We start from the raw sequence: 23,183 nt of genomic DNA, 5'->3' as shown, positions 1-23,183 counted from the left end.
AATTTTTTACTTGCCAAAATTAATTTTATTTTATTTTAGAAAATAAGAAAAAAATGTGTTCTATTTTTGGCCTTTTTATATATTTTCATAATATTTTTCCTAGTCAAAATATATACTTTAAACATTTTTATTATCATTTTTTTTCTTTGTACAAAATCAAAAATAAATAAATAAATAATAAATTTATCAGGAAAAATAGACAGTATATTTTTTTTCCAATATACTTTTGGCAATTTTTCTCAAAAAAATTCTCAGAGCGAAACACACTTGCCCTATTGACCCAAAATCCTTTAAAAGTAATTTACAGCAAGCTCATGCACTGCTTATCTGTGCCGGACCACTGTAGGCTTTCACGAGAAGTGTGAAATTGAGATGACATTTCCCGCTCTTGAAGGGCCGCCCCTGTGGCATCATAAATCTATCACACATCCAAGTCTCTTGCTGGTTTGGGGGGATTATGTCTTAAACTATCTCCAACAGGATGAATGAACCCAGTTTTGCTATTTTGTTAAATTATTTTTTGATTTTTGATTTAAAATTTTTCTTTTTTAATTTTAGTTAAAGTTTTAGTAATTTTTTTCTCCAGTGTCTATATAGTTTTGTATAATTTTTATTTTAGTTTTATGCCCCTTTCACACTGCACGTTGGACCCGGATTATTGCCGGAAAATTGCCGGGTCGCCTTCTGTGTGAACGCAAACACGTCCCGGGATTGATTCCAGGATTGATCCCGGGTTGGGGACCTCGTAACATTGCCAGGTTCAGTCCCAGAATGAGCACTGTGTGAACAAAAGCCAGAACTAATGCCGTAAAGGGTGTGTCGTAGTGATGACGTTATCACGCGACTCTTTTAGCGGGTGTTTTGAAGGCAGATCAACGTTCGGGATGAAACAAATATGTGCAAACTGTAACGAAGCAGAGATCAGTTAGTTCCTTACTTTCCGCGCTGAAGCTGAGATCGTTCACCAGCTTAAGTGAAAGTTAACGTGCCTTGCGTTTTCGACTCATACATTACACGTCACACCCTGATATCACGTGTCTTCACGGGACCTTTACGGGCTGTGTGTGAAAGCACACACATATTCCGGGTAATCACTGGCTGTGTGAAAGGGGCAAAATCTAGCGACCCGGGAACAATTGCCGGGACACATTACCCGTGTGAAAGGGGCTTTAATTATTTTAATACACTAAGTTTAACTAAATGAAAATGAGAAATGTTTCCTTGAGAACAATCTGAAATAAAATGTACGTTTTTTATATTTTATTTTACAAAATAAGATTTATTTTACTTAAAGTAACATTTTTTTTTCCAAGTCCTTTTTTTTCAGTTAACTTATAAATACTAATGTCAAGACCCTGATGTACTAATGTAAGGAACAAGGTCAAGTCAACAGCTATAGCATTATATTTCTCATATATCTGCTGTATGTTTTGAAACTAGTTTTTTATATTTTTTTACTTATTGTACTTATTTGTCGTTTATTTTATGAGATGCCAAGCTGAAGACAAGCTTTGGGCTGAATTTCTAGTTACAACAAGGCTTGTAATGACAGAATAAAAAAGCAAAATAAGACTGTCTATGGTTTCTTTGATAAGCAATTAAGACGTAAAATTACCCTTTTATTGCACTGATTAGATGTGTAAATGTCATTACGCCCCACCTACAACAATCTGGGTCTTGTTTTCAGTAATTATGCTGAAAGGTTGCCAGTTTTTTGCCACCACAAGTCTTATTTTGTCCATGCCTACAGCATTTGAACACAAAAATTACCATAGATTTGTGCAACTGCTCAGAAATGCTATGTGGTCCAAAGGTGTTAAAGGAAAAGGCTGCGCTGTATGATTAGAGTCTTTGAGGTTGCCATGTTGGCTGGGCTCTGTTTGGTGTGTTTGTTAGGTGGTTGGTGGGTGGGTTTTTTTTTTTTTTTTTTTTTTTGCTGGTGTCGTAAGTCATGTTGTCGGCTTTAGCGTGGGCGATCACTGATTCACAGTGCTGAGGAAAAGGGAGGGATAACTAATACTAACATCACGCCATCACTGAAATGAGACAAGTCTTTCTTTTGTGTCCCCTTGCAGCCTTTTATCTATTGGTCAAATGCAAAGTGAAACATGGCACGACCACTGTAACTTAGTCGAACGATGCGTCACCATAAAATCAGCCCCCCCAGTGGGAGTTTCCAGAGTGTCAGCGTTCAAACCACCAGATTTAAAGCAGATTTTACTCTCATGCACATGCTTGCGATCATTCTGCAGCTACAGATCAATTTTTTGCATTTGTTTTACACTTCTGATCATTGCATTGTCACAAGCTGCTATTTGCTGAGTTTTTTTACACTCTAACTGAAGTTTCTGTTTATTTTTGTGGCAGAATTGTTAAATCTTTTGTTTATTGTCAGTTGAATCTCACAGAACCAGTCAATAATGTGTTCAGGTCGTATTCACCACAAAATCAAAAGAAATAAAGTAGAAATTATGTTTTGCTTAATGAAAATGAAGTCTATTTAGGACCTATATTCAGATGTCTTGTATTGTGACATTATTTTCATGACAAACACATTTCGACCCCAATTCAACATAATCAATATTTATACATCATGGCAAAAATATAGTAAGAAAAAAAAACCCTGCATTATATGGTGATGAAAATTTGTAGGTGAAATGTTCTTAAATTATATTATATAATTTCACAAAAAAATCATAATGGTCCAAAAAAGGTTTGAATATCCATTTAGCACAATATTAATTAATTGTTATTTATTATTTTATTATTTATTGTATTATTTATTATTATATTTTTGGATGGAATATGACCTGTTTTCATGAGATTCATCATGTTAGCATTTGCAGAAACTGAATGTATTTTGCTCCAGTGATATCAGCTACATCATGCTATATGACAAATGAAAATTTACTTTAATTCATAATGTGTTACGTAAAATTTTCTGTAAAGATACACAATCTCTTTGATGCATGTTCTAGCTTCTAGTTGTTCATGTGTAACTTACTGTACATCATATTAGAGCATTGATCAAGCACTCTATTGTGTTTTGGCTTGGGGCGTGAAATTATTGATCACGTTTTGCTGCTATTATTGTCATCGTCTGTTTACCAAAGGCGGTTTAATTGCAAGTAATCTCACATGCAACTATCTTTTCCGCCAAAACAAACAACAAACTAGCTCAAGAATTATCTAAAGTAAACAAAATCATAGCCAATCCCTCGAATGTCCCCTTCGTTCGCCAAACTCTAGTTCATTTAGTGCAACAGCCAAGTTGAGTCATCAGGTCTGTATTAGAGTCATTATGGTAATTATCTTCTATATTTATTTAAGTGAAATGAGGGTAAAAGGTGCTGGTTCACCAGTCCTCCCCACACCGCCCTCCCTCAAGGGGAACGTTAAAGTGAGCTGGCCTTAATTCTCACACCACTCCATTTCACTGGAGGAACACACCACTTTTCGCAAGGTAGGGGGTTTGCTTATTGGCCGAGACCATTTAATGATCTTTGTTTACACAGTGTTTTTTTGCACCCTGAGGGTTTCGATTTCTGCAGTGTTTTGGTGACTTTGGCAGCATTGTTTGGAGAATTTTTCACTAGTGTTTTGACGTGCTCGTTTACTTACTTTCATAATCAGCCTTGATGATTTTACTGAAGTAATGCCAGAAACCACCCAATGAGAGTGTACTTAAGTAGGGAGGTTCTCCCATACGATAGTAATTTTTGTTGTGTAATGGTTTTAAGTTCTGTGCAGGTTAGCACGTATTCACACAAACTGTCTCGCCACAAAAAAAAACATCTTAATTTAGAACCGAATGAGTCATGCATTTCCCAAAAGTCTCTGAGTGGAGAGCTGATGTAAAGGCATTGCTCCAGGTGTGGATACGAGAAGCTAAAATTAGGCCAAAAGAAATTCATCTCGCACCTCATCCAATTTAAAACGTGGCCATTCCTGAATACATCAGTGTTTTAAGATGTAAATGGCAATAATATGAAATATCAATAATGATGAAATTTAAGATTTTTTTTTTTTTGCAATGTGTGTCACTCTTGCTCATCATTATAATATATAACATTAATTATATCAAATAAGCATTATTTGTGAATTTAAATAATTTCTTTGTCCTGAATCAATTTTAGTATAATTTAAATACTATTATAGTTTTATTAATAATTTTAATGTTTTTATATTCATTTTTTTAAGTTTCCTTATTAATTTTAGTCATTTTGTTGTGTTTTTGTCATTTTTATTCATTTTTTAATGTCAATATTGTGTTCATAGATTTCTGTTTTCGGTTTCAGGAGGGAATTTAAACAATTTCTTTTTCCTGAATCAATTTTAGTATCATTGAAATACTATTATAGTTTTTATTAATAATTTAAATGTTTTTATTTTCATATTTTCAGTTTTCATTTTAATTTGTAGTCCGTTTTAGTAATTTTGTTGTGTTTTTGTCATTTTTATTAGTTTGTTTTGTTTGTTTGTTTTTTAAATGTCTGTATTGTTTTTAAAGATTTGTATTTCAGTTTTAGTTATTTTAGTGAATCAAATCAACTAAATGAAAATGAGAAATGTTTTATTTTTATTTTTAAGCAAATATCACGATACTTTAAGTATTACTTTTAATTTCAGTTAACATTTAAGTAACTTTTTATGATTTTGGTTTTAGTTTCTTAACTATAATAACCCTTATTAACTATAATACCTTATTTGTAATCAGCATTGTCAATTTAAAGTGTTGCACCAATTGGCAACTTCTAGACAGCGTGAACCATTTGCTGAGCAAACCTGGACACATCTGGTTCTTTCCATGTAAAACACCAGTGTTTTATTACGAATCACTTTCAGGAAGGTTTTTCAACATTGAAGTGTTGGGGCTTCCCAGACCATCAGGACAGGTAGCAGTGTCTAACACTTGTCGCGTGTAGCGGGTCAAGAATACACCGCTGATTAGATCGCTTTATGATGAGGCCAACATCTCTGTTTAAGTCTGTTGCCATGCAGTGAGATTACAGATTGAGTTATCACAATCATAAAGGACTGGAATTTATTTTGGATGTAGATAATGCATATTTTCTGCCACAGTCATATCTAAAGTCTAAGGTAGATGATGGCTTCTTTAGGGTGGTCTTACAGATCAGGGTTTGTTGTAAGATGCACGTCAAATGTTTGTGAAATGCAGTCTAAAAGTGTTGCACTGTAGTTGTAGTGAAGTTACTTTCTTCTTTTTGCACAGAAACTTTGCACAAGAGGAAACATGTATTGCTGTGATACCATAGTGAATGCTTTGAATGGAATATTTCCAGATCAGCTCTGCTTACGGACATCACATTGTGTGTGTGTTTATGTTTGCGCGTGAAAATTCCAAAAATGACTATCACATATATTTAGTATAATAGTATAATAAAAACTAGTTAGTGATGTTTGCTAAGGCTATTGATAATACCATTGCTCATAATAAGCATTAGGGCTTTTTCAAAGAGTTATTATGCAATTTCCTTAAATTTAATAAAGCATCAGTTTAAAGTTTGGACACACTACAACTAAACTTGGAAATAAAATTAAGTGGTTAAGTGATTCGACTTAAGATTTTCTCATGCCTTGTTTGATTCTCTGCTTTGTTTCCCATTCAGTCAGTGAATTCTTTTTTGTATTATTTTTGAGCAAATAAGCCCTAAACAGTCTGAATGCTAAAAGTTGAACTCAAAACGCTCCTATTAGACAATGGCATTGGTGACCCTAAAGGTCATGTTCTTAAGCTCACCGTATGAGCGCGCCGTGGTTCTCTCGGCGGGGGTTGTTGTCATGCCCTAATGCGGGTGACCGAGGCCATGAATGTGAGACAATAGCCATGCGACCAGACGCCCAATCACAGATAATGATGCTGTTCAAACAGGAAGGTTTGAACGTGGGAACTGGTTTACTTAGCATTGTGGGAAAGCAGACGAAGGCACACAAAGTCTGCTAAGACAGAACCAGAGGAAAAGCTGATAGACACACTGTTCAAAGTGAAGATAATGTTTGTGTTTGGCCCATGGGAGTGTAAGTGATAGGCTGATATGTTGGCCTAGATAAAGCCATATCTGCCAACCACTAAATTACATCCCAAATTACCAAATTAGAACTGAGTTTTTACAATTCCAAATAAAGGCATGTTGTTAGAATTTCAATGTAAGTGGAACTGAAGAAGAATCTTAAGAATCTAGTTGTAATCAATATATGTCCTAAATATTTACAGTGGTGCTATATGATTACCATATTATTATTATCATAAAGCCTGACATATGAAATAATAATAAAAAAAATAATTCACATTTTTTGAAATGGAATTGTTTATTGAACCTTTAGACAAAATATTTTAAAAAGTTGTGTTTTGTAAAAAGTAGTGTATCAAATATCATACAATAGGCTTTACAGGGTTAAGCCATTATTTAAAAAATGGTGTAATTTAAGAGAAATAAATTCCCTAAATTTCATGCATTTTCTGCATTGTTTTATTGAATATCTTAACTAATTAATTAATTTATTTATTTATAATAAAATGTTTGTTATATATTTAGAAACAGAAGTGTCATATATTTAAAATTACAAAATATTACTATAATACGAAAAATACGTCAAATGTACAATAGGTAAAATATATTTCAAAATTCAAACACACTAGACCTGTGTTATATTGTTTTATAAAAGTTTAAACTCCAATCTTACATGAGAGAATATGATATGAAATATTAAATATCCTGTGGACTGGCACAATATGACCTGAATTCTGCCAGCGCTGTTCTGGGTTTTTTTTCTCTCTCTCTCAAAGTGGTTTTTAAATGATTGACAGAAAAATGGTTTTCCAGCATGGCCCCTCAGAGAAATATGTTTTGGCCATAGAGTCATCGAGCGGATTTTATGATTATTTTCCTAGTCCGATGTGGATCGACTCGGCCAGACGTTCAGTTTGAGTTTAAGTTATTATTGAGACGCAGTGGATGAAATAGCTTCTTTTGAAGGTAACTCCCAGCAGGCCACCAAACTACACAGATAGAGTTACACGGATGTTATTTAGACATCTAATTGTGATTACAGGGAACTGCTTTATACTGCAGCCCACAAGTACCCGCTGAATAAGTCCAAAAATCACTGTATGTAATCATATAATATGCCTAAATCATGCCTCAGTGATTGTGATAATACTGAACAAATCATATTATGCTTGAGCCGGCTAGTTAGGGTGAGAATTGTCTTATGCAAAATCTGTAATGTTAAATGCCTTGATGAGTGCAAACAGCATTATAAATTATTTCACCTTCATTCTTTACAGAATCTTATGGCTAAAGCGCTATACGACAACGTCCCGGAATCTCCAGAAGAGCTGGCATTCCGGAAGGGTGATATCCTGACTGTCATCGAGCAGAACACTGGCGGCCTGGAGGGATGGTGGCTCTGTTCGCTCCACGGGCGCCAGGGCATCGCACCCGGCAACCGCCTCAAACTGCTTATCGGACCAATGTTTGAAGGACAGAGGCCTGCATCCCCCTCCCCCCCACAGGGTCACGCCCTCCAGCAGAGGCCACTCACACCTCAGAGTATGTACCAGGTGCCACCGTCCCACCAGAGCCCACAGGGACAGGGCATCTACCAGATCCCTCCATCTAAAGACGTGTACCAGGTTCCACAAAGAAGTGCGCTGACTGCAGATGGGACTCCCAGCAAGGTAAACTGAACTACAGCACAAAAAAATATGTTCACTTCTTTTTTTTTTTATGATAACACTTGTGGTGAACGTGTGACATATGTTGACAAGGTCAGAAGTTCATCTAGTGTAGTGCTTGATGGTGCAACATGCTTTTGCTCTTGCTTTTTTTTAATCTTACAAAGAAGTACTGTGGTGAAGTATTGGAAATACCATGGCATTGTTGTATGCAGCACTAGTCAAAAGTTGGGGCACAACTACTTAAGCCGCGTTTTTGGGTAAATCTAACAGGTAATCTTTGGTATTTATTCAATTTATCTATATGTTATAATGAAAATAAAAAGAGGCAATTGATATAATATTTAATTTCATTGTAATGTAGGCTGTATATATACACATTTCCCTGAACTAAGTACATTTCTGCAGCTATTATTAAGTTAAAAGAAAACGAAAGGAGGCAGTGGTGTTTGATATCCTATTTCGTCTTATTGTAAATATACATTGAGGAAAATTGCAGCAGCCAAGGCAAGCTGACTGATGTTATCAAGTACGCTGATATTTGCAGATTCATGAACTTATGTCGTCCCGTCCGTAGGAGATCACACTCCCATGTCGAACTCACAAAGTCCGAACTACCAAGAATGCAAGACAGAAATATGCGCACTTTGTATTGAGAAACGCACGCAGACCCACGTCACCAGACTATTTGCCTAATCTTCACGGTACTTTAGACCGCGGTGGAAACGCAGAAAGCAACAGGTCTGGGGGGAAAATAGTTCCTGGGAATAAAGTCCCTGGTACAATTGTTCCGGGTAATTTCAGTTGAAACACGGCATTATTCTTTATTTTGACTATTTTCCACAATTTTAAATAGTTAAAGTCATCAAAATGATGAAATAACACAACTGTTAATATGAGAATTAAAGCTTTACTCTCTTTGGACATTCGACTGACTTACTGAGCCACATCTTGGGATGTATATACCATGGTAATTAATTCATGATTATCATATTCATATATGTGGTACTTTAAAAGGATATTAAGCTATTACCATTATGAAAAACCATGCAAAAACTAAGGTCCTTTTTCACTTACTGAGTAATAAACATTTATAATTATGCATTTTATAATTTTATATATTATAGAAGAAATAGTAATACTAGCTATTTACCATGACTAGTTGATCCATAAGCCTGTTTTATAATCCAGATTGAAAGCGTCTCCATGTCCAGCCAAAACCGGTCTGCATCGAAGTTGTGTGCACACCCTGCCCTGCTCTCCACCGCAGCGATGCAGGCTTTATGTTTAAGGGCTTCATAATGTCCTGTCGATGCATCAAGCTGCAACGGTGCACTCTGAACAGGAAAACCACAGCAGGGATGGAAAAATAAATAGAGGAGATTGTTCACACAGGCTACTGAACATGCTGAGAAAGTGTATGTCAGTGGGATTTTTTTGTCATTCTTAAAAACTGTCAGCTTATTTTCATGTAACACTTAAAGTTGTCTTTCTACGTACCGCATGCTTGGCAGTTCTCAAGACACAGAATAAGACTGCAGGATTTGGGCCAAAAACAAGTCATATTTTATTATTTATTTCATACTGTAACGTTGTTTCAAATGTCTTTTTTTATTGAAATATTAAATATTTAATTTTAAAGAACTGCAGTATGATAAACGTGACATTTCATACTGTGGATGATAATTAAAGATGAATATTATTCAGATTCAGCTCTTTTTCCAATTTGCCATTTAGATATGGGCACTGAGACAGATCTTGTGTTCATAAACACTGGATGAATACATCACTCATAACACTGAGGTCATGTCTGGGATCGTCGTTTTAAAGTAAAGCTTCTGTTTTTGACATTAAGAGTTTAGAGAGCTACTAGTCTCTGAGATCAGGAGTGTTGATAGTTAAGCTTATGGTCAGTCCACCTCAAAAGATCATGGATATAGGGCTGTCTTGTCTTCAGCGAGGTTTGTCTGGCTGGTTTGTTTGGTGGTGTTCAGAGTAGTGGCACACCTTGATTGTTGTTTTCCTGAGGGTGGCATAACAGTTGGCCAGCTCTTATAAGAGCGAGGTAAGAGGGTATTCCCACATCTGTAAATGCAATGTTCAGTTGACGTTCCTCTGACATCAAGTGCATTACAAAGGTGTGGCAAAGTGGAAAGTGCAACTGAAATAACCATTTCCTTCCTGCTCTAACTTCCTGTTCTGAAAATAAAAGTGATCCCCTTTTTAGAGCTATTGCTGTAAATGGTGACGCGATTTTGATCAGATTAGTGTGCAGTTTAGATTTTCCATGTTGATTGTTCTTCATTGCTGCATCTGTGTGCGTGCTTACTGGCAATGCACATCCTGACCTTCACAGTTCGGCCAAATCAAAGAAGTTCAAAATATCGTAGAAGTTCAAGAGCAAACAAAGCAATTCATGTGACAACTGACAAATTACGTTTAATTCGCATTATGTCTACCTTTACTTTTGTGATTGACCATATTAAAAATGGCAGCAGTTTCACTAGTTAGGTAGGTCAACTCGTACCATTTTGTTAATGTCAATAAATATTTAGCTAAAACATGTAGAGATAAATTAACCCTTGTGCTGGGTTATCCTTTACCTAATTCAGTGTTCAAAAAGTACCAGCCTTAAAAAAATAAAAAAAAACTACAATATCACCAAATCTTGGATTCAGTCTTTTTGTCAGCTTGTTTTCTTTCAGTTGTCACAAGATTTGTTTTTCTTTTGGAACTGACTGATTGTAGGCCTCATTGATCTGAGCTAATTTAAAAAAAAAAAAAGTTTTTAAAGAGTTAAAAAAAACTTATTTGTAGATAGTTTTGGCAATATAAAGCCAAAAACTGAGGAGCATAAGCTCAGATCAATAAGGCCTATGATCAATCCATTCCAAAAAGTACCGGTGCATCCCTACCAAAAAGAAATACAAAACTGGTGCTAGAGTAAATGAAATAAAACAACGTGGAATCTTGTTCTAATCCATTTGATAATAATATAGCATAACAAGTAAAGTATAAAAAAATTTTTGCAGGCTGGTCATATTTGACCTGGGAACACATGTGTAACAAGGTGGGGGGAAAAAAGTATCCAAATTGTTTTGAGCAGTTCTTATAACCTAGGAGTAAGCAGATTTTATTCCAAAGTGACAACATCAACTAACATTTTCGGAAAAAAAGTAATTTCTGAGTCAAAATGAGAAGGGTTAATTTACTATTCTTTTTTTCTGTAATCAACAGAAAGTTGCACAAGGATCAATTTTAGCTTTTTTAGACTTACCAAACAAATAATATCTGAGAACCTGAACAGCTCTAAGTTGTCATCTTGTAATTATGGTGGTTCTGAAACAACATGAACACAGTGTTTCTTACTAGGTCTAATTCTAGAACTTCAAGTTCTCGAATGTTTAATTTGAATCCAGAAAGTGTCTATTTGTGCTGTAGTACGGTTATGCCTGTGGTTGATGTGTTTGTTGCTGGCACAGAACAGGATTTGGGCACATAATGACACACTGTAAGGTTTGGTTGCTGAAGTCTGGCTCTTTCGAGGAGGGCGGCTCTGTCCCTGCCTGACCTGAAGAGTACAGTGATCCAAAGCTGCTCACAGCTGCACTATTCATGCCAGCCAGAGCCTGGCTCAAGCAAGGGCCATCTCTGAGATTTACACAACCACACAATGACCTTCACAGAGCCGGGCCTCATGGGTAGAGATGAGATCTCTCGTCCCATTGCTGCCCGCATCTGATGGACACCACAGATTGATGCTGTTTGTGAAGTAAAGAATTTTTTGTGACTTCATACACGCAGTACCACATCCATATCAGTGACAATTCTGCGCTTCGACATCTCCAGACTCGAGTGGAATGTTTTAGGCATTTTTAAGATTAATATTTCTTTATGAATCACATCATAAATCATACTTTTCTGCCCACTCTATGGACCGAGGCTGTCTGTCTGTTATTTCCGCTAACTAGGTTTTGTTCTCCTCTTTCCGTCTATATCTCAGACGGCTAGTCCAGATGTTTTTGGTTGTATACCTCAGTCTCCAGGAGATATCGTAAAGATTTGTTGGAAGCGTAGGCAGATCACATGCCACCACACCCTGGACAAGATTGTAAAGTAGTAGAGCATTATTTGTGTGACTCACACTTGGTAGTTTCTTAGCAACTAGATTTGTCTTCCTCATTTCTACTATGCATTATATATTTAAAATATAATAATAATTTAATACATTCATAATTTTATAATGTGCAAAATGTAAATGTATTTTCTGTAAATATTTATAATTATTTAGAAGATGACTGCAATATATGTCTGTATTATATATTTAAAACATTATTTTATTGGTTTATATATATATATATAACTTTTTTTATTTTATTTTTATATACTTTTTTTTACTTTTTTATATAAAATTTTATATACAATAATTTGACATTTAAATGTATTTTTATTTAATAACAATGTAATTTTTTATAGTATGCATAAATAAACACACATATGTAAATTGATTTAAAATATTTTATATTTATTTTTATTGAAAAATTTATTACATTTAATTAAATATATGTAAATAATCAAATAATAATTTTATTTAATAGTTTTATGTTTATTTTATTTTATATTATACATATGTACACATACACAAAATTATTTTAAATTAAAAATAAATTATATAATTTTATGCATAGATTAAAAGTCTTAATTATTTATTATCTTTACGTAATGTGATTATTCAACATATATTTATATACATATATTAAGTTATATGCATATATGCAAGTTGTTCAGCCTGTTTTTAGTTTGGATGTGTCACAAGCCCCTGTGATCTGACCCAGAAGAGATGTCATGACCCCTTTAGTGTGAGACACACGGCTGTGTTTTCCCTCCTGCAGAGATAACAGGAAATGCTCAGCGGAGAGGGTAACTTATTTCCTCATGGCCACTTTTACAATTTTTTTTTTGCTGCTGCTGCTGCCTACTTAGGCCTATTATTAATCAAAGAGAAACTGTTGGAATGAGGGTCACTGCATAATTGATGCATCTCATTTAAATAATCACCCCCAACCCCTCGTCTCAATGCGCATCTATAAATCACGGGGTGTGTTTGAATGCTTCCATGTGATGTAAAATTAATTATGGCTCCTTGCATTAGGTTAATACTCCTAAATTAGCAGGAAGTCTTTGTGCTTTTCAGTTTCATGGCCATCATGTGGGACATCCCTGAGGGTTTGACATTTAATTGCCTTCGTTGATGAGTTCGACTTATTAATAGGACAGAGCTTTTTCTGTCACAGGAACAGAACAGATGTAAAGGGACTGGAGAGAGAGACATAGCAGATCAAGATGGAATATTCAAGATGATTCTAGAGATTTGTTTTTCATTCTTTCTTCCTAATGATCAACCAAATGATTTTCCAGCTCTATTTACTTGTCAAACATGACTCAGAGCTGCTCAGTGAAGTCATTGTTTACTCAAACAGCTTCCACCTAAATGCTGCATACCAAAAAAATTCTTATGTCATGCTGCGTTTTCAGCGCTGTTATTCTCCAAGGACAAAAAAAGAGGCTCCTACAGCAATTAGGTCGGTCTCAGGTTCAAATGTGATCTGGTGTTAGTCACGCACAGCCAGCCAGGGTGTAACGGGATCCAGGGAAGGAGTCACCTGAGCGGGAGAGAATGTTTGCCTAGAGGTCACAGTTCACACCTCACACTACCACACATTTACTCATTTCCGTTTAGACCCTCCAGGTGGCAGAGGTGTAATTTGGGTAATATTGGTTGGATTTATATATATTATTTTATCATATTTTCATTAAATTAATAAGCCATATGATATAAAAATGTATTATAATACATTAAAGAAAGTAGAATAATATAATGCAATCTAAAATAAAAATCAATAACAAGATAAAAAAAATCAAGATTATAATGTATACAATTTTTAGATATTGTATGTATATATATATATTTTATAGTATAAGATTTTATCAAATAATTTTGAGAGAATAATAAAATCTATATATATATAGAACATGGATATATATATATATATATATATATAGTATATATATATATATATATATATATATATATATATATATATATATATAATATATATATATATATAAATTAAGGTCTATAAGAGTTATCAAGATATTCGGTCAAATATTGTATTGTGTGTGTGTGTGTGTGTGTGTGTGTGTGTGTGTGTGTGTGTGTGTGTGTGTGTGTGTGTGTGTGTGTGTGTGTGTGTGTGTGTGTGTGTGTGTGTGTGTTAAATTAATAAACCTAATTTATATATTATATCCCTGGATACTGTAATTAGCTAAGGGGTAATATCCTTTTTTTCATGCAAGTGTGAGACTGATCAGACCACTGACGTGCCCCGTTCTCCATTTATTCCCACTTCATTTTCCCAGGATTTCTAAGAAGCAGAGGTGATTTATTACTTATGGGAACAAGCCGGGAGATCTGGGTAATTGGTGAACTATGCTGAACCTGCAGTTTCATAGTGCTGATTTATGAACAGGGATGTCATTGATGTCCACCTAAATTCACAGAGTAGAAATAAAAGTGTGACGGTCGCGCTTATGAAAACCATCTGGACGTTCCCATCTCTGGAAGTATGTGTGTCTGGAGGGGCTCTTTATATGAGTGCGACTCGTCGAACAAAGACATTTTTCCAGTTTAAGGCAGCTTGGATAAATAGATAGTGGGTGTGGGAGTTCCCAACCTCGCTTATGAAGATACTGCGGTTCATATCTCCTGCATGCCACAATTATTGCAGAGATCAGAGAGAGAGGGAGAGAGAGACAGAGAGAGAGAGAGAGAGAAAATACTAGAACAGAGAAAATTCTTTCTTCCATAACTTACATGTGTTTTGTTTAGTCACGTTCAAACATTCATTATTTACATATAATTATTATTCTAAACAATATTTATTGTTTTATATTATTTTTCAAAATTATATATGATATAAATAAAAAAAAATTAATTTGTTTTTATTGAACATTTATATGATTTTAAATCAAATATTATATATTTAATTATATATGTTTAAAAAAATCAAATATATAGGTTGTATATGTGTTTTTAATGTATATCATTTTAAATATATATATATATATATATAATATTTAAGAAATAATGAAATAGAAGTTTTATATATATATTATATATATATATATATATATATATATATATATATATATATATATATATATATATATATAACGATTAGTGTAATATAATTATTATAAACAATGTTTATTTTTATTTAATATTTATGTAATTTTAAATGAAATAAATATATGATGTAATGAAATATATACTATAATATATAATAATCAAATACACAATAATGATATAAAATAAACCCACAAATATATTTTATATTATACATTTTTAATGCTTAAAGTTTTGAGTTGTCCTATTTGCTTGAGAATCACCATTTCTATGAGTTTCTGCCTATGTAGAGCGTCCCAAATCAATGACTTGAGGGTTCAGTTTGGCTGGAAGGCAGCTGTCTTTGTAGGTGGTAGACAGCAAGGCAACCCACTAGGTTTTGGAACAGATCAAGAGTCTCTCAGGCAGGAAGAAGTATGGTTCCCATTTTCGAGACCTGTAAGTGACCCGTGAGTGTTCTTGTGTGGTGACAGTGGTGTGTGGTGTATTAGCGGAGCATCTGGGACGAGGAGGGGGCTGATTTTGGAGAAGAACGAATGGAGACCGAGTACATTCCAAAGATGCTTCTGTTTGTTTGCTGCAGAAGATGGATATAGATTATAAAATATGTAAAGAAAACTGGAGGAATATAGAGAGAACTGGTAGATTAAAAACATACAAGATGACACAAATATTAATGTTCAGAACCGAGGAGGCATGTAAGACAGATCACCCCATTAGAGTCTCTGTTTGCAGTTGCATTAATCTGGTCACGTACACAATGCACCATATTTTCACCGTAGCCGTTTTGCATCTTGCCGCAGTATGTTGTGGCTGAACAACAACAGCTTTTTGTGGTCAAAAAGTGAGCTTAAATGAGGCATCTGAATGTCTCAACAGAATTCTATAAAATATATATCAATGGAAATGTATTTTTATTATGCATTACAGGTAAGATTTTATATATATATATATATATATATATATATATATATATATATATATATATATATATATATATATATATATATATATATTAATACAACTTAATAATAATCTAATAGTAATATATAAAATAATTAAACATTTCCTTACTTGTTATATATTCCATTATTTATATTTATTTAATTTAACATTAGGGAAATAAAAAAACTGATCTAAATGTATTATTTATCTCATATATAATTTAAAAGTAAATAATACAAATATACATAAATTGTATAACAATATATATTTTTATTAAGTAAACATTTGAATAATACTTTATACTATTACTACTACTGTTCATACATAGAGTTAAGATTTTTTTTTTTTTGTAGAGTGTTTTCAAGCTCAGTTTCTCCTACATGTCAACAGACCCTCAACTAATGGCACTTTTTATGACATATTTCACCTATGAATAAAAAAATTTGGCTCCGGCTGTAACGTATACATTCTTGTTTCAGGTGGTGACCCCAGTCCGCGTAGGGCAAACATACGCCTTCAGTCCTGCGTCAGATTCATCTCATGACCTGTACGATGTTCCTCCAATTCGTCCACAGGGGGTGAGTGTCAATATCAATAACACATGTACTCATATAGATGTCCGCATACATGTATTTACGTATTAAACACCCACACAGGTGTACGATATTCCGGCGAGCAAACAAACTGGACAGCACAGCATTCCCAGAGCCCAGGACCTCTATGACACTCCTCCTTCCCAAGACCTGCGATCAAAAGGACTGTATGACGTACCGCCGACATCTCAAGGGGTATAAGAATCCTATAGTGCTTAAGATTCATTATGATGTCAAGAAGAATATTAGAAGTTGTTTAAAATATTAGCATGTAACTTGTACCACATCTTTTGTGCTGCACAATCTGGTGGTTGATAAATTCGAGTTTGCTTGGAAATTATTGATGCAAACAGTCGAATGTGTCAAAAAAAAAATTATGAAAATATATTTATATGCTGCCCAGTATTTATTTTGGTTTCACTGAGATACTATTACAGTTTTATTAATATTTTAAATTAGCTTTAATTTTGTATTTTATATATAGTATTTATATTTCTGTATATTTATGTCTATTAGTTTATTAATTATTAGTTCAGTTTTAATTATTTTGGTACTGTTAGTACAGTTAAGTCTGATTTTATTTAAACTAATTTAGATAAACTAAATAAAAATGAAAAATACTTTGCAACTTGCTGAAAAAGTATTTATATTTTATTTTGGTAAATGTTTATTTTCAAGTAATAAGTGTTTTTTTTTATTGCTTTCATTTTAGTTAACTATAATAACCCTGATGCAGTCCTTGTTCTGTATCTTGTAACTGAACGCTATTATTTCCCAGAAATTTTACAAAGAAATAAATACTCTGATTTTTATTACTTTCCCCTGGTTAGCAAATTGAAGCCTAGCTTGCCAGCAATGTTGGAGTCAAAGTCAGAGTAGTGCTCTTAACTCTGAGGACTACGGTCAAAACAGAAATAATTGTGCTGAAGCCCCTCTTAAGTTTCACCGCTGCTACTGGCAAAATGTGGCACAGTGCCTCGAGTTTGTTTGAAATAAACTAGATGTATGTGGAAGCCTATTATTAGAGTCGTATTTAATTAGGGTTTGCAGAAACCCGGACTCACTTCGAAAGATACGCTTGACAAATATCACTTACAGGCCGCTATGTTTATTTATTGACCAGTGTCCTGTTGGTATGCCCCATGTACTCCCATTACGCTGTCAGGTCAATGCCAAGATTTATCCTTTGGCTGGATAACAGGATTTTCCATGTCCTATTCAGAACTTCCATGAAAGGCAGAACTGGACTTATTAGACTGTCAGCGACTCAAACTTGGTGCTTATTAGTGTTGTCAAGATTTCCAATTTTTGAATTTCCAATTTTGATACAATACCTTGAAAAATATTAATATGCAATAATATTATCAATACCACAGGGAAAAGTTACACAACATTAAGGGCATAAAATAAACAGTATCTAAGTTAATTTACTACTGACCATAGAAATAATAAGGATGATAACAACGTAATTGTGGCAAAATGCATCAGTTGGGAAACGATTACATTTTTGCTGTAAAGCAGCATAAAATGCAATATTGTCATTATACAGCTCAATTTAGTTAATTGATTCAATTTAATTCAACAACAGTCCTGATGTTATAAGGTTAATCTATTATGAAACAATTCGATATGGCTGTAAAGCAGCTTTACAGAAAACAAGTGTGTTGTTCAGTTCAAGTCACTTTTGTTTCAATTCAGTTCAATAACAGTGTCAATGCTGCAAAGTTAATCAGTTGTGAAATGACTTCAAAGTTACCTCTACAGAAGACCGTGTAATTATGCAACTTAAGTTCAAGCTTTTGTTCTCATCCGATAGTGTCAGTGAAGTCAAAAATTGAATATTTTTTGAATGTTAATTGTGTTTTAGCATGTGTTTGGCATAATAAACCTGAGCAATGGCATAGTAAAACTGCCCAAACTGAGCAAGCCATATGCAACAGTAGCAAGGAACCAAAAATTTAGCAGTTGTCAGCTTGCATTGGTGTATCAATATTGCAGTAAATGAGTACTTAATCTGAATTCTCGCTCCCACAGGTGTACTCCACACCACCTTGTCAGAATAACATTGCACAAGACGAAGGGAATTATGACTTTCCGCAGCCTTCAAAGCACAAGCAAGAAGGTATATATGATGTTCCACCACAGTCGCTCTCCAAAGCTTCCCCATGCTCCAACTACGACTTCCCACCCAGCTCTGAGCCGATGTCCCGAAAGGGCATGAACGGCAGTGCCGGCATCTATGACATTCCAGCCAGCCAACTGGCCACAGGGGGATCTCAGGACTTGTATGATATTCCACGTGGAATGCCGCAGAACCGCCACACTTCCACTGAAAGAGACAGAAAAAAGTCCGTTTACGATATTCCACCAGGAGATACTCGGTTGCTTGGTGATGTTACCGAAGGCGTCAACCGCTTGTCATTTACCAGCACGGGAAGCACTCGCAGCAGTATGTCAACTTCCTCTTCTTCCGCCGGATCGCCTGCCGAGGGCCGTCTAGCTTTGGATCTAGACTCCGCGGTCCAGAGGTTGAGTCGCCTCCAGCACGTTCTGGAGTCTTCAGTTTGTGCGCTGCAAAGTCTTGCGGCATCGCCTCATTGGCGAACGTACAGCTTCATGGAGCGTCACGCCAATGAGGTCCGCGTTTCATTCGAGCGGGTCAAGTGTGCGCTCACAGATTTTCTTGTATTTGGCCGTGGAGCAGCTGCAAATGCCTCAACATTGTCCGATCCAGGAATGCACTCCAAGTTGCGACGCCAGTTGCAACGTCTAGAAGATTCCCATCAGATTCTTCAACAAACACATCAAACTTTAGAAAACAATAGCTGGGCACCTAATATCCTGGCAACGGGCGCCAAGCATCAAAACAAGAGTGACGAACTAGAACGTTTTGTAATGGTGTCGCGGACGGTGCCTGACGATGCCAAGCAGCTGGCTTCAACAATAGGGGGCAGCGCGGAGCTGCTCTTCCGAAGAGCACCAATAGAAGGCATCGTTCACCCCTTTACTTGCACCCCAACAGAGGATGACGGTTATGGAGCCCAGACCAAACCTTTCCCTGTATCACACGACAAAGCAAACATGAACAGCGAGAAGTGTGTTAAAAGCTGGATGGAAGATTATGACTACGTCCACCTACAGGTGAGAATCACACCCACCCACCCACCGACCGACCGACCTACCTAACTAACTAACTAACTAACTAACTAACTAACTAACTAAGTAAAATGCAGATTGTCTTTGAAAAGAAATTAACAGGGATGTATGCTTATTTTTTTTTGGAAGTTAGCACTTAAATTAGTTATTTTATTGGCTTGTATTTTTTTATTCAATATCATTAAAATTATTGAGTTAAATTAAAAAGTCTTACAAAATTATTTTATAATACTTAATAAAATAATTTCCATTTTCTGTCAAGTGCATCCAGAATTTTTGGTTTTGGCCCAGATTTTTTATTTCTGTGCATCCCTAAAAAAAAAAATAGTAAAATTGTTTTATTTTTCATTAACTAAATTTAATTAAATAATATTAATAAAATTGTATTATTTTATTTTATTTTAAATGCATGCAAAACCACTTTATTGCAAAACTATTTGATGTTGTATTAGTGACATTTGCCAAGTCAGTAATCAGTTTTGCTATTGCCCATGTTTTTCTATTTGTGACTGGACTTTTACAATGTTTGCATAGCAGACGACACAACAAACTGAACTATCATAGTATTATACTTAAAACTAATTTAAAACTAAAAGCCAGTGAAGGAATCATTGCAAACATATGATTTAAGACACTTGGGAAATCACCTACAAATAAAGTGAATGTATAAACTAAAACATTTTCAGACTTCCATGCTACAAAATAAGTCCTACTGCACAAAACTGTTGAAAAACAGCCCATCCGCTTCAGTCTATTATCTGTTAATCCTGGACGCAGAGATTAAGAATGAGATCCCTTACATTTCAGCATATCAAAAGCAACATGCTGTTGGGATTAAAATCTGAGCATGTACTTCAATCTCAAGCAAAAGGCTAAAAGAGGATAGTTTAGATGCTGCCAGAACAGAGTTTTGAAGAAAATAAAGAGCCGATTGCTTATTCAAATTCAGTTCACAAGACAAATAAAGACCAACTTTCTCATTTGAATTAAAAAGGGATTAGTTTAATACCACAGTGGCCTTTGGCTGTTCACTGGGGCATTGATACACTAGTTTCTGCTTTGAAACAAACAGTTTCAACTTGCTGCTGACTGACCTTTTGTTATTTTCGCAGGGAAAAGATGAATTTGAACGACAACAGAAGGAACTTTTAGAGAAGGAGAACATCACCAAACAAAGCAAAGTCCAACTCGGACAAGAACAGGTAAATGACACGGTCACATAAACGTCATCCGCTTGTGTGTAAATCATCAATCAACAAGGAAGTAGCTTATGAGGGAAGTCGCAGGGGAAGTCTTTTTTTTATGACAATAATCATTTTAAATAGTGCTAACTCAGAATTCCTTTCTCTCACTTAACAGCTGAACCAGTTCAAACAGCTCGAACAGGAAGTGATCAAACCGGTAGAGAACGACATCACCAAATGGATCTCCCACCAACATTCAACAGGCTCCTCCTCAGACTCCTCCTCTAGTTTCTCCATGGGAGGCGGAGCTCCGTTGTGTATGCACGATCGCCAACTGTTGACCTTCTATGCGGACCAATGTGAACAGCACTTTGTGACTCTGCTGAATGCGGTAGATGCTTTTTTCGGTTGTGTAAAGGCTGGGCAACCTCCACGAATCTTTGTTGCACATGGCAAATTCGTCATTCTCAGCGCCCACAAGCTTGTGTTTATCGGAGACACGCTGTCGAGACAAGCCTCTGCAGCTGAAGTGGCAAATCACGTCATGAACTTAAGCAACATGCTGTGCGAGATGCTAAAGACAGTGGTAGGCACCACCAAAATAGCAGCCCTTCACTATCCCAACACGGCCGCTGTACAGGAAATGGTAGATCGCGTGACGGACCTCTCGCACTTGGCGCAACAATTTAAAGTGCAGCTCTCACAGATGGCAGGATTGTGATGTCATCAGCATGATGTCACTAACTTCTGAACAAAGACTGTCATTTTAATATATATATTTATACTCGTATAGATGCATCACTGAAAGTTGTCTTTTGTAAATAGTCATGCTTTCTTCCTCTCTGTAAATATTTGGCTCTATATTTTGTGTAGATTTGTTTATATAATATTGATAATAATATTAACTGTATGAATAGAAATGATTGAGACTTGCATTTGTAGAGTGACCGTAAACGTTGTTGATTGTTTTGTGTATTAGGCACCTTACAAATTGTCCTTAACTGCTAATTATTGAGAATTGCTGAACGGCAGAACCTACAAAATGGAAATAGTTTGTTTTGTACACGTGCTGTATTGTGTGACACACACTCCGCCGAGAGAAAACAGTATGAACAAAGTAAAAGATTTTTCTGTATTTGCTATAGAAATTGTTTCACTTGTTTTTGTTTGAACATTTATGGTAGGCGAATCTCACAAAAACTGTTAAAAACTATGCTCTAGTCATACTTTACCCCAAAATCAAAAGGAAATTATATTTTTGTTGATGCCTGCTTTAGAATGGTTAATATTTTCTGCATTGTGGAATTTTTTTTATGTCAGTTAAACATTTTTCCTCCCATTATTGTTATTATAAAAAAAATCATTTTCATTACTGTATTGTAAAAAAAACAAAAAAACGTATAATTAAAAATATACAATATATAAAATATGTTTACATCATGGCAGTATTTGTTGTATTACTTTTATGCTTATTTAAAAAATGTGAAAAAATATTATTTTATTAAAGTAAAACATTCAATATTTGTGTTTTTTTATTATTATTAAAATGTCACAATGCAAGAAAAAAATCTAAATGTAGCTAAAAATCTAGTTCTTCATGCCAAAATATACATTAATTCCTTTTTTCCTTCTGCTTTTGTGGTGAAATGTGACCCAAACATGTCTTCGTGAGATTCATTCTGCTATCTCAGCATAGCTAACAAACATGAACATGAAATCTGGCAGAAGCGAGGAAGATGCTTTCCCAAGAGCTTTCATCCCTCCATTAACATAACTCAATGTCCCACCGATCCATAATTCCCAAAGTATTATCAGATGATCCAATTGGACAGATATAATCTGATAAAAAAAAAAAAAAAAAACCTTAGATGGATGAGAGCTTCCCAAATCATCTCTTTGGACCTTGATGACTAATACTTTCCATTCCATCCGGTAATGAAATGAGCATGTATCATGGCTCATGTGGGTTAGCGGCGATGATGAGAGGCCATGCTAAGAGGATTGAAGAGTAAGTCGAGCACAGTCTGAACAGAGTGCCACACCATATTATCATTAACATTAACCTGCTGGAACATTCTGAGATGTGCAGTAGGAACACCACATGTCTGCTCAATCTAATTTGGTAGGATTTTTATTATGCCATCTCATCTTTTTTCACCTAACAATGTTTTTAACAGATGCACATGATGATTTAGCGTGTGGCCTGCGGTGAGATGAAGGACATTAGCTCATGCAGCAGGTGCTCTGCGGTTCTGTGCAGCTGTGCACCAGTTTCAGCAGCCATTACCAGTGGCTAATGGGTACATTTTTTGATGGATCATTCTCTGCACACTGCGGTTACATATTGCAGCCTTATATATATTTTTTTACATGTGTGCATTGTGTACAACAGACTATGGTCTGCATCTGCTGCATGTTGT

At 35.1% G+C, this 23,183-nt stretch overlaps 1 protein-coding gene across 2 annotated transcripts in view; it reads left to right on the top strand.

Moving 5' to 3' along the window:
• LOC109093323 (enhancer of filamentation 1-like) overlaps positions 1 to 21,907 on the top strand; it is a 29,484-nt gene extending 7,577 nt beyond the window's left edge. For both annotated transcript variants that reach the window (XM_042776288.1, XM_042776289.1), the window contains exons 2-7: positions 7,310 to 7,702; positions 16,310 to 16,408; positions 16,487 to 16,618; positions 18,458 to 19,564; positions 20,692 to 20,781; positions 20,939 to 21,907. In XM_042776288.1, coding sequence (XP_042632222.1) covers positions 7,310 to 7,702; positions 16,310 to 16,408; positions 16,487 to 16,618; positions 18,458 to 19,564; positions 20,692 to 20,781; positions 20,939 to 21,484 — 2,367 coding nt within the window. In that variant the 3' untranslated portion in view covers positions 21,485 to 21,907. The remainder of the gene's footprint in view (positions 1 to 7,309; positions 7,703 to 16,309; positions 16,409 to 16,486; positions 16,619 to 18,457; positions 19,565 to 20,691; positions 20,782 to 20,938) is intronic.
• Positions 21,908 to 23,183: the final 1,276 nt, after the last annotated feature.

The sequence above is a fragment of the Cyprinus carpio genome, chromosome A19 (genome assembly GCF_018340385.1).
Source record: "Cyprinus carpio isolate SPL01 chromosome A19, ASM1834038v1, whole genome shotgun sequence".
Classification (NCBI taxonomy): domain Eukaryota; kingdom Metazoa; phylum Chordata; class Actinopteri; order Cypriniformes; family Cyprinidae; genus Cyprinus; species Cyprinus carpio.
This window is presented reverse-complemented; position numbering and strand designations above follow the sequence as displayed.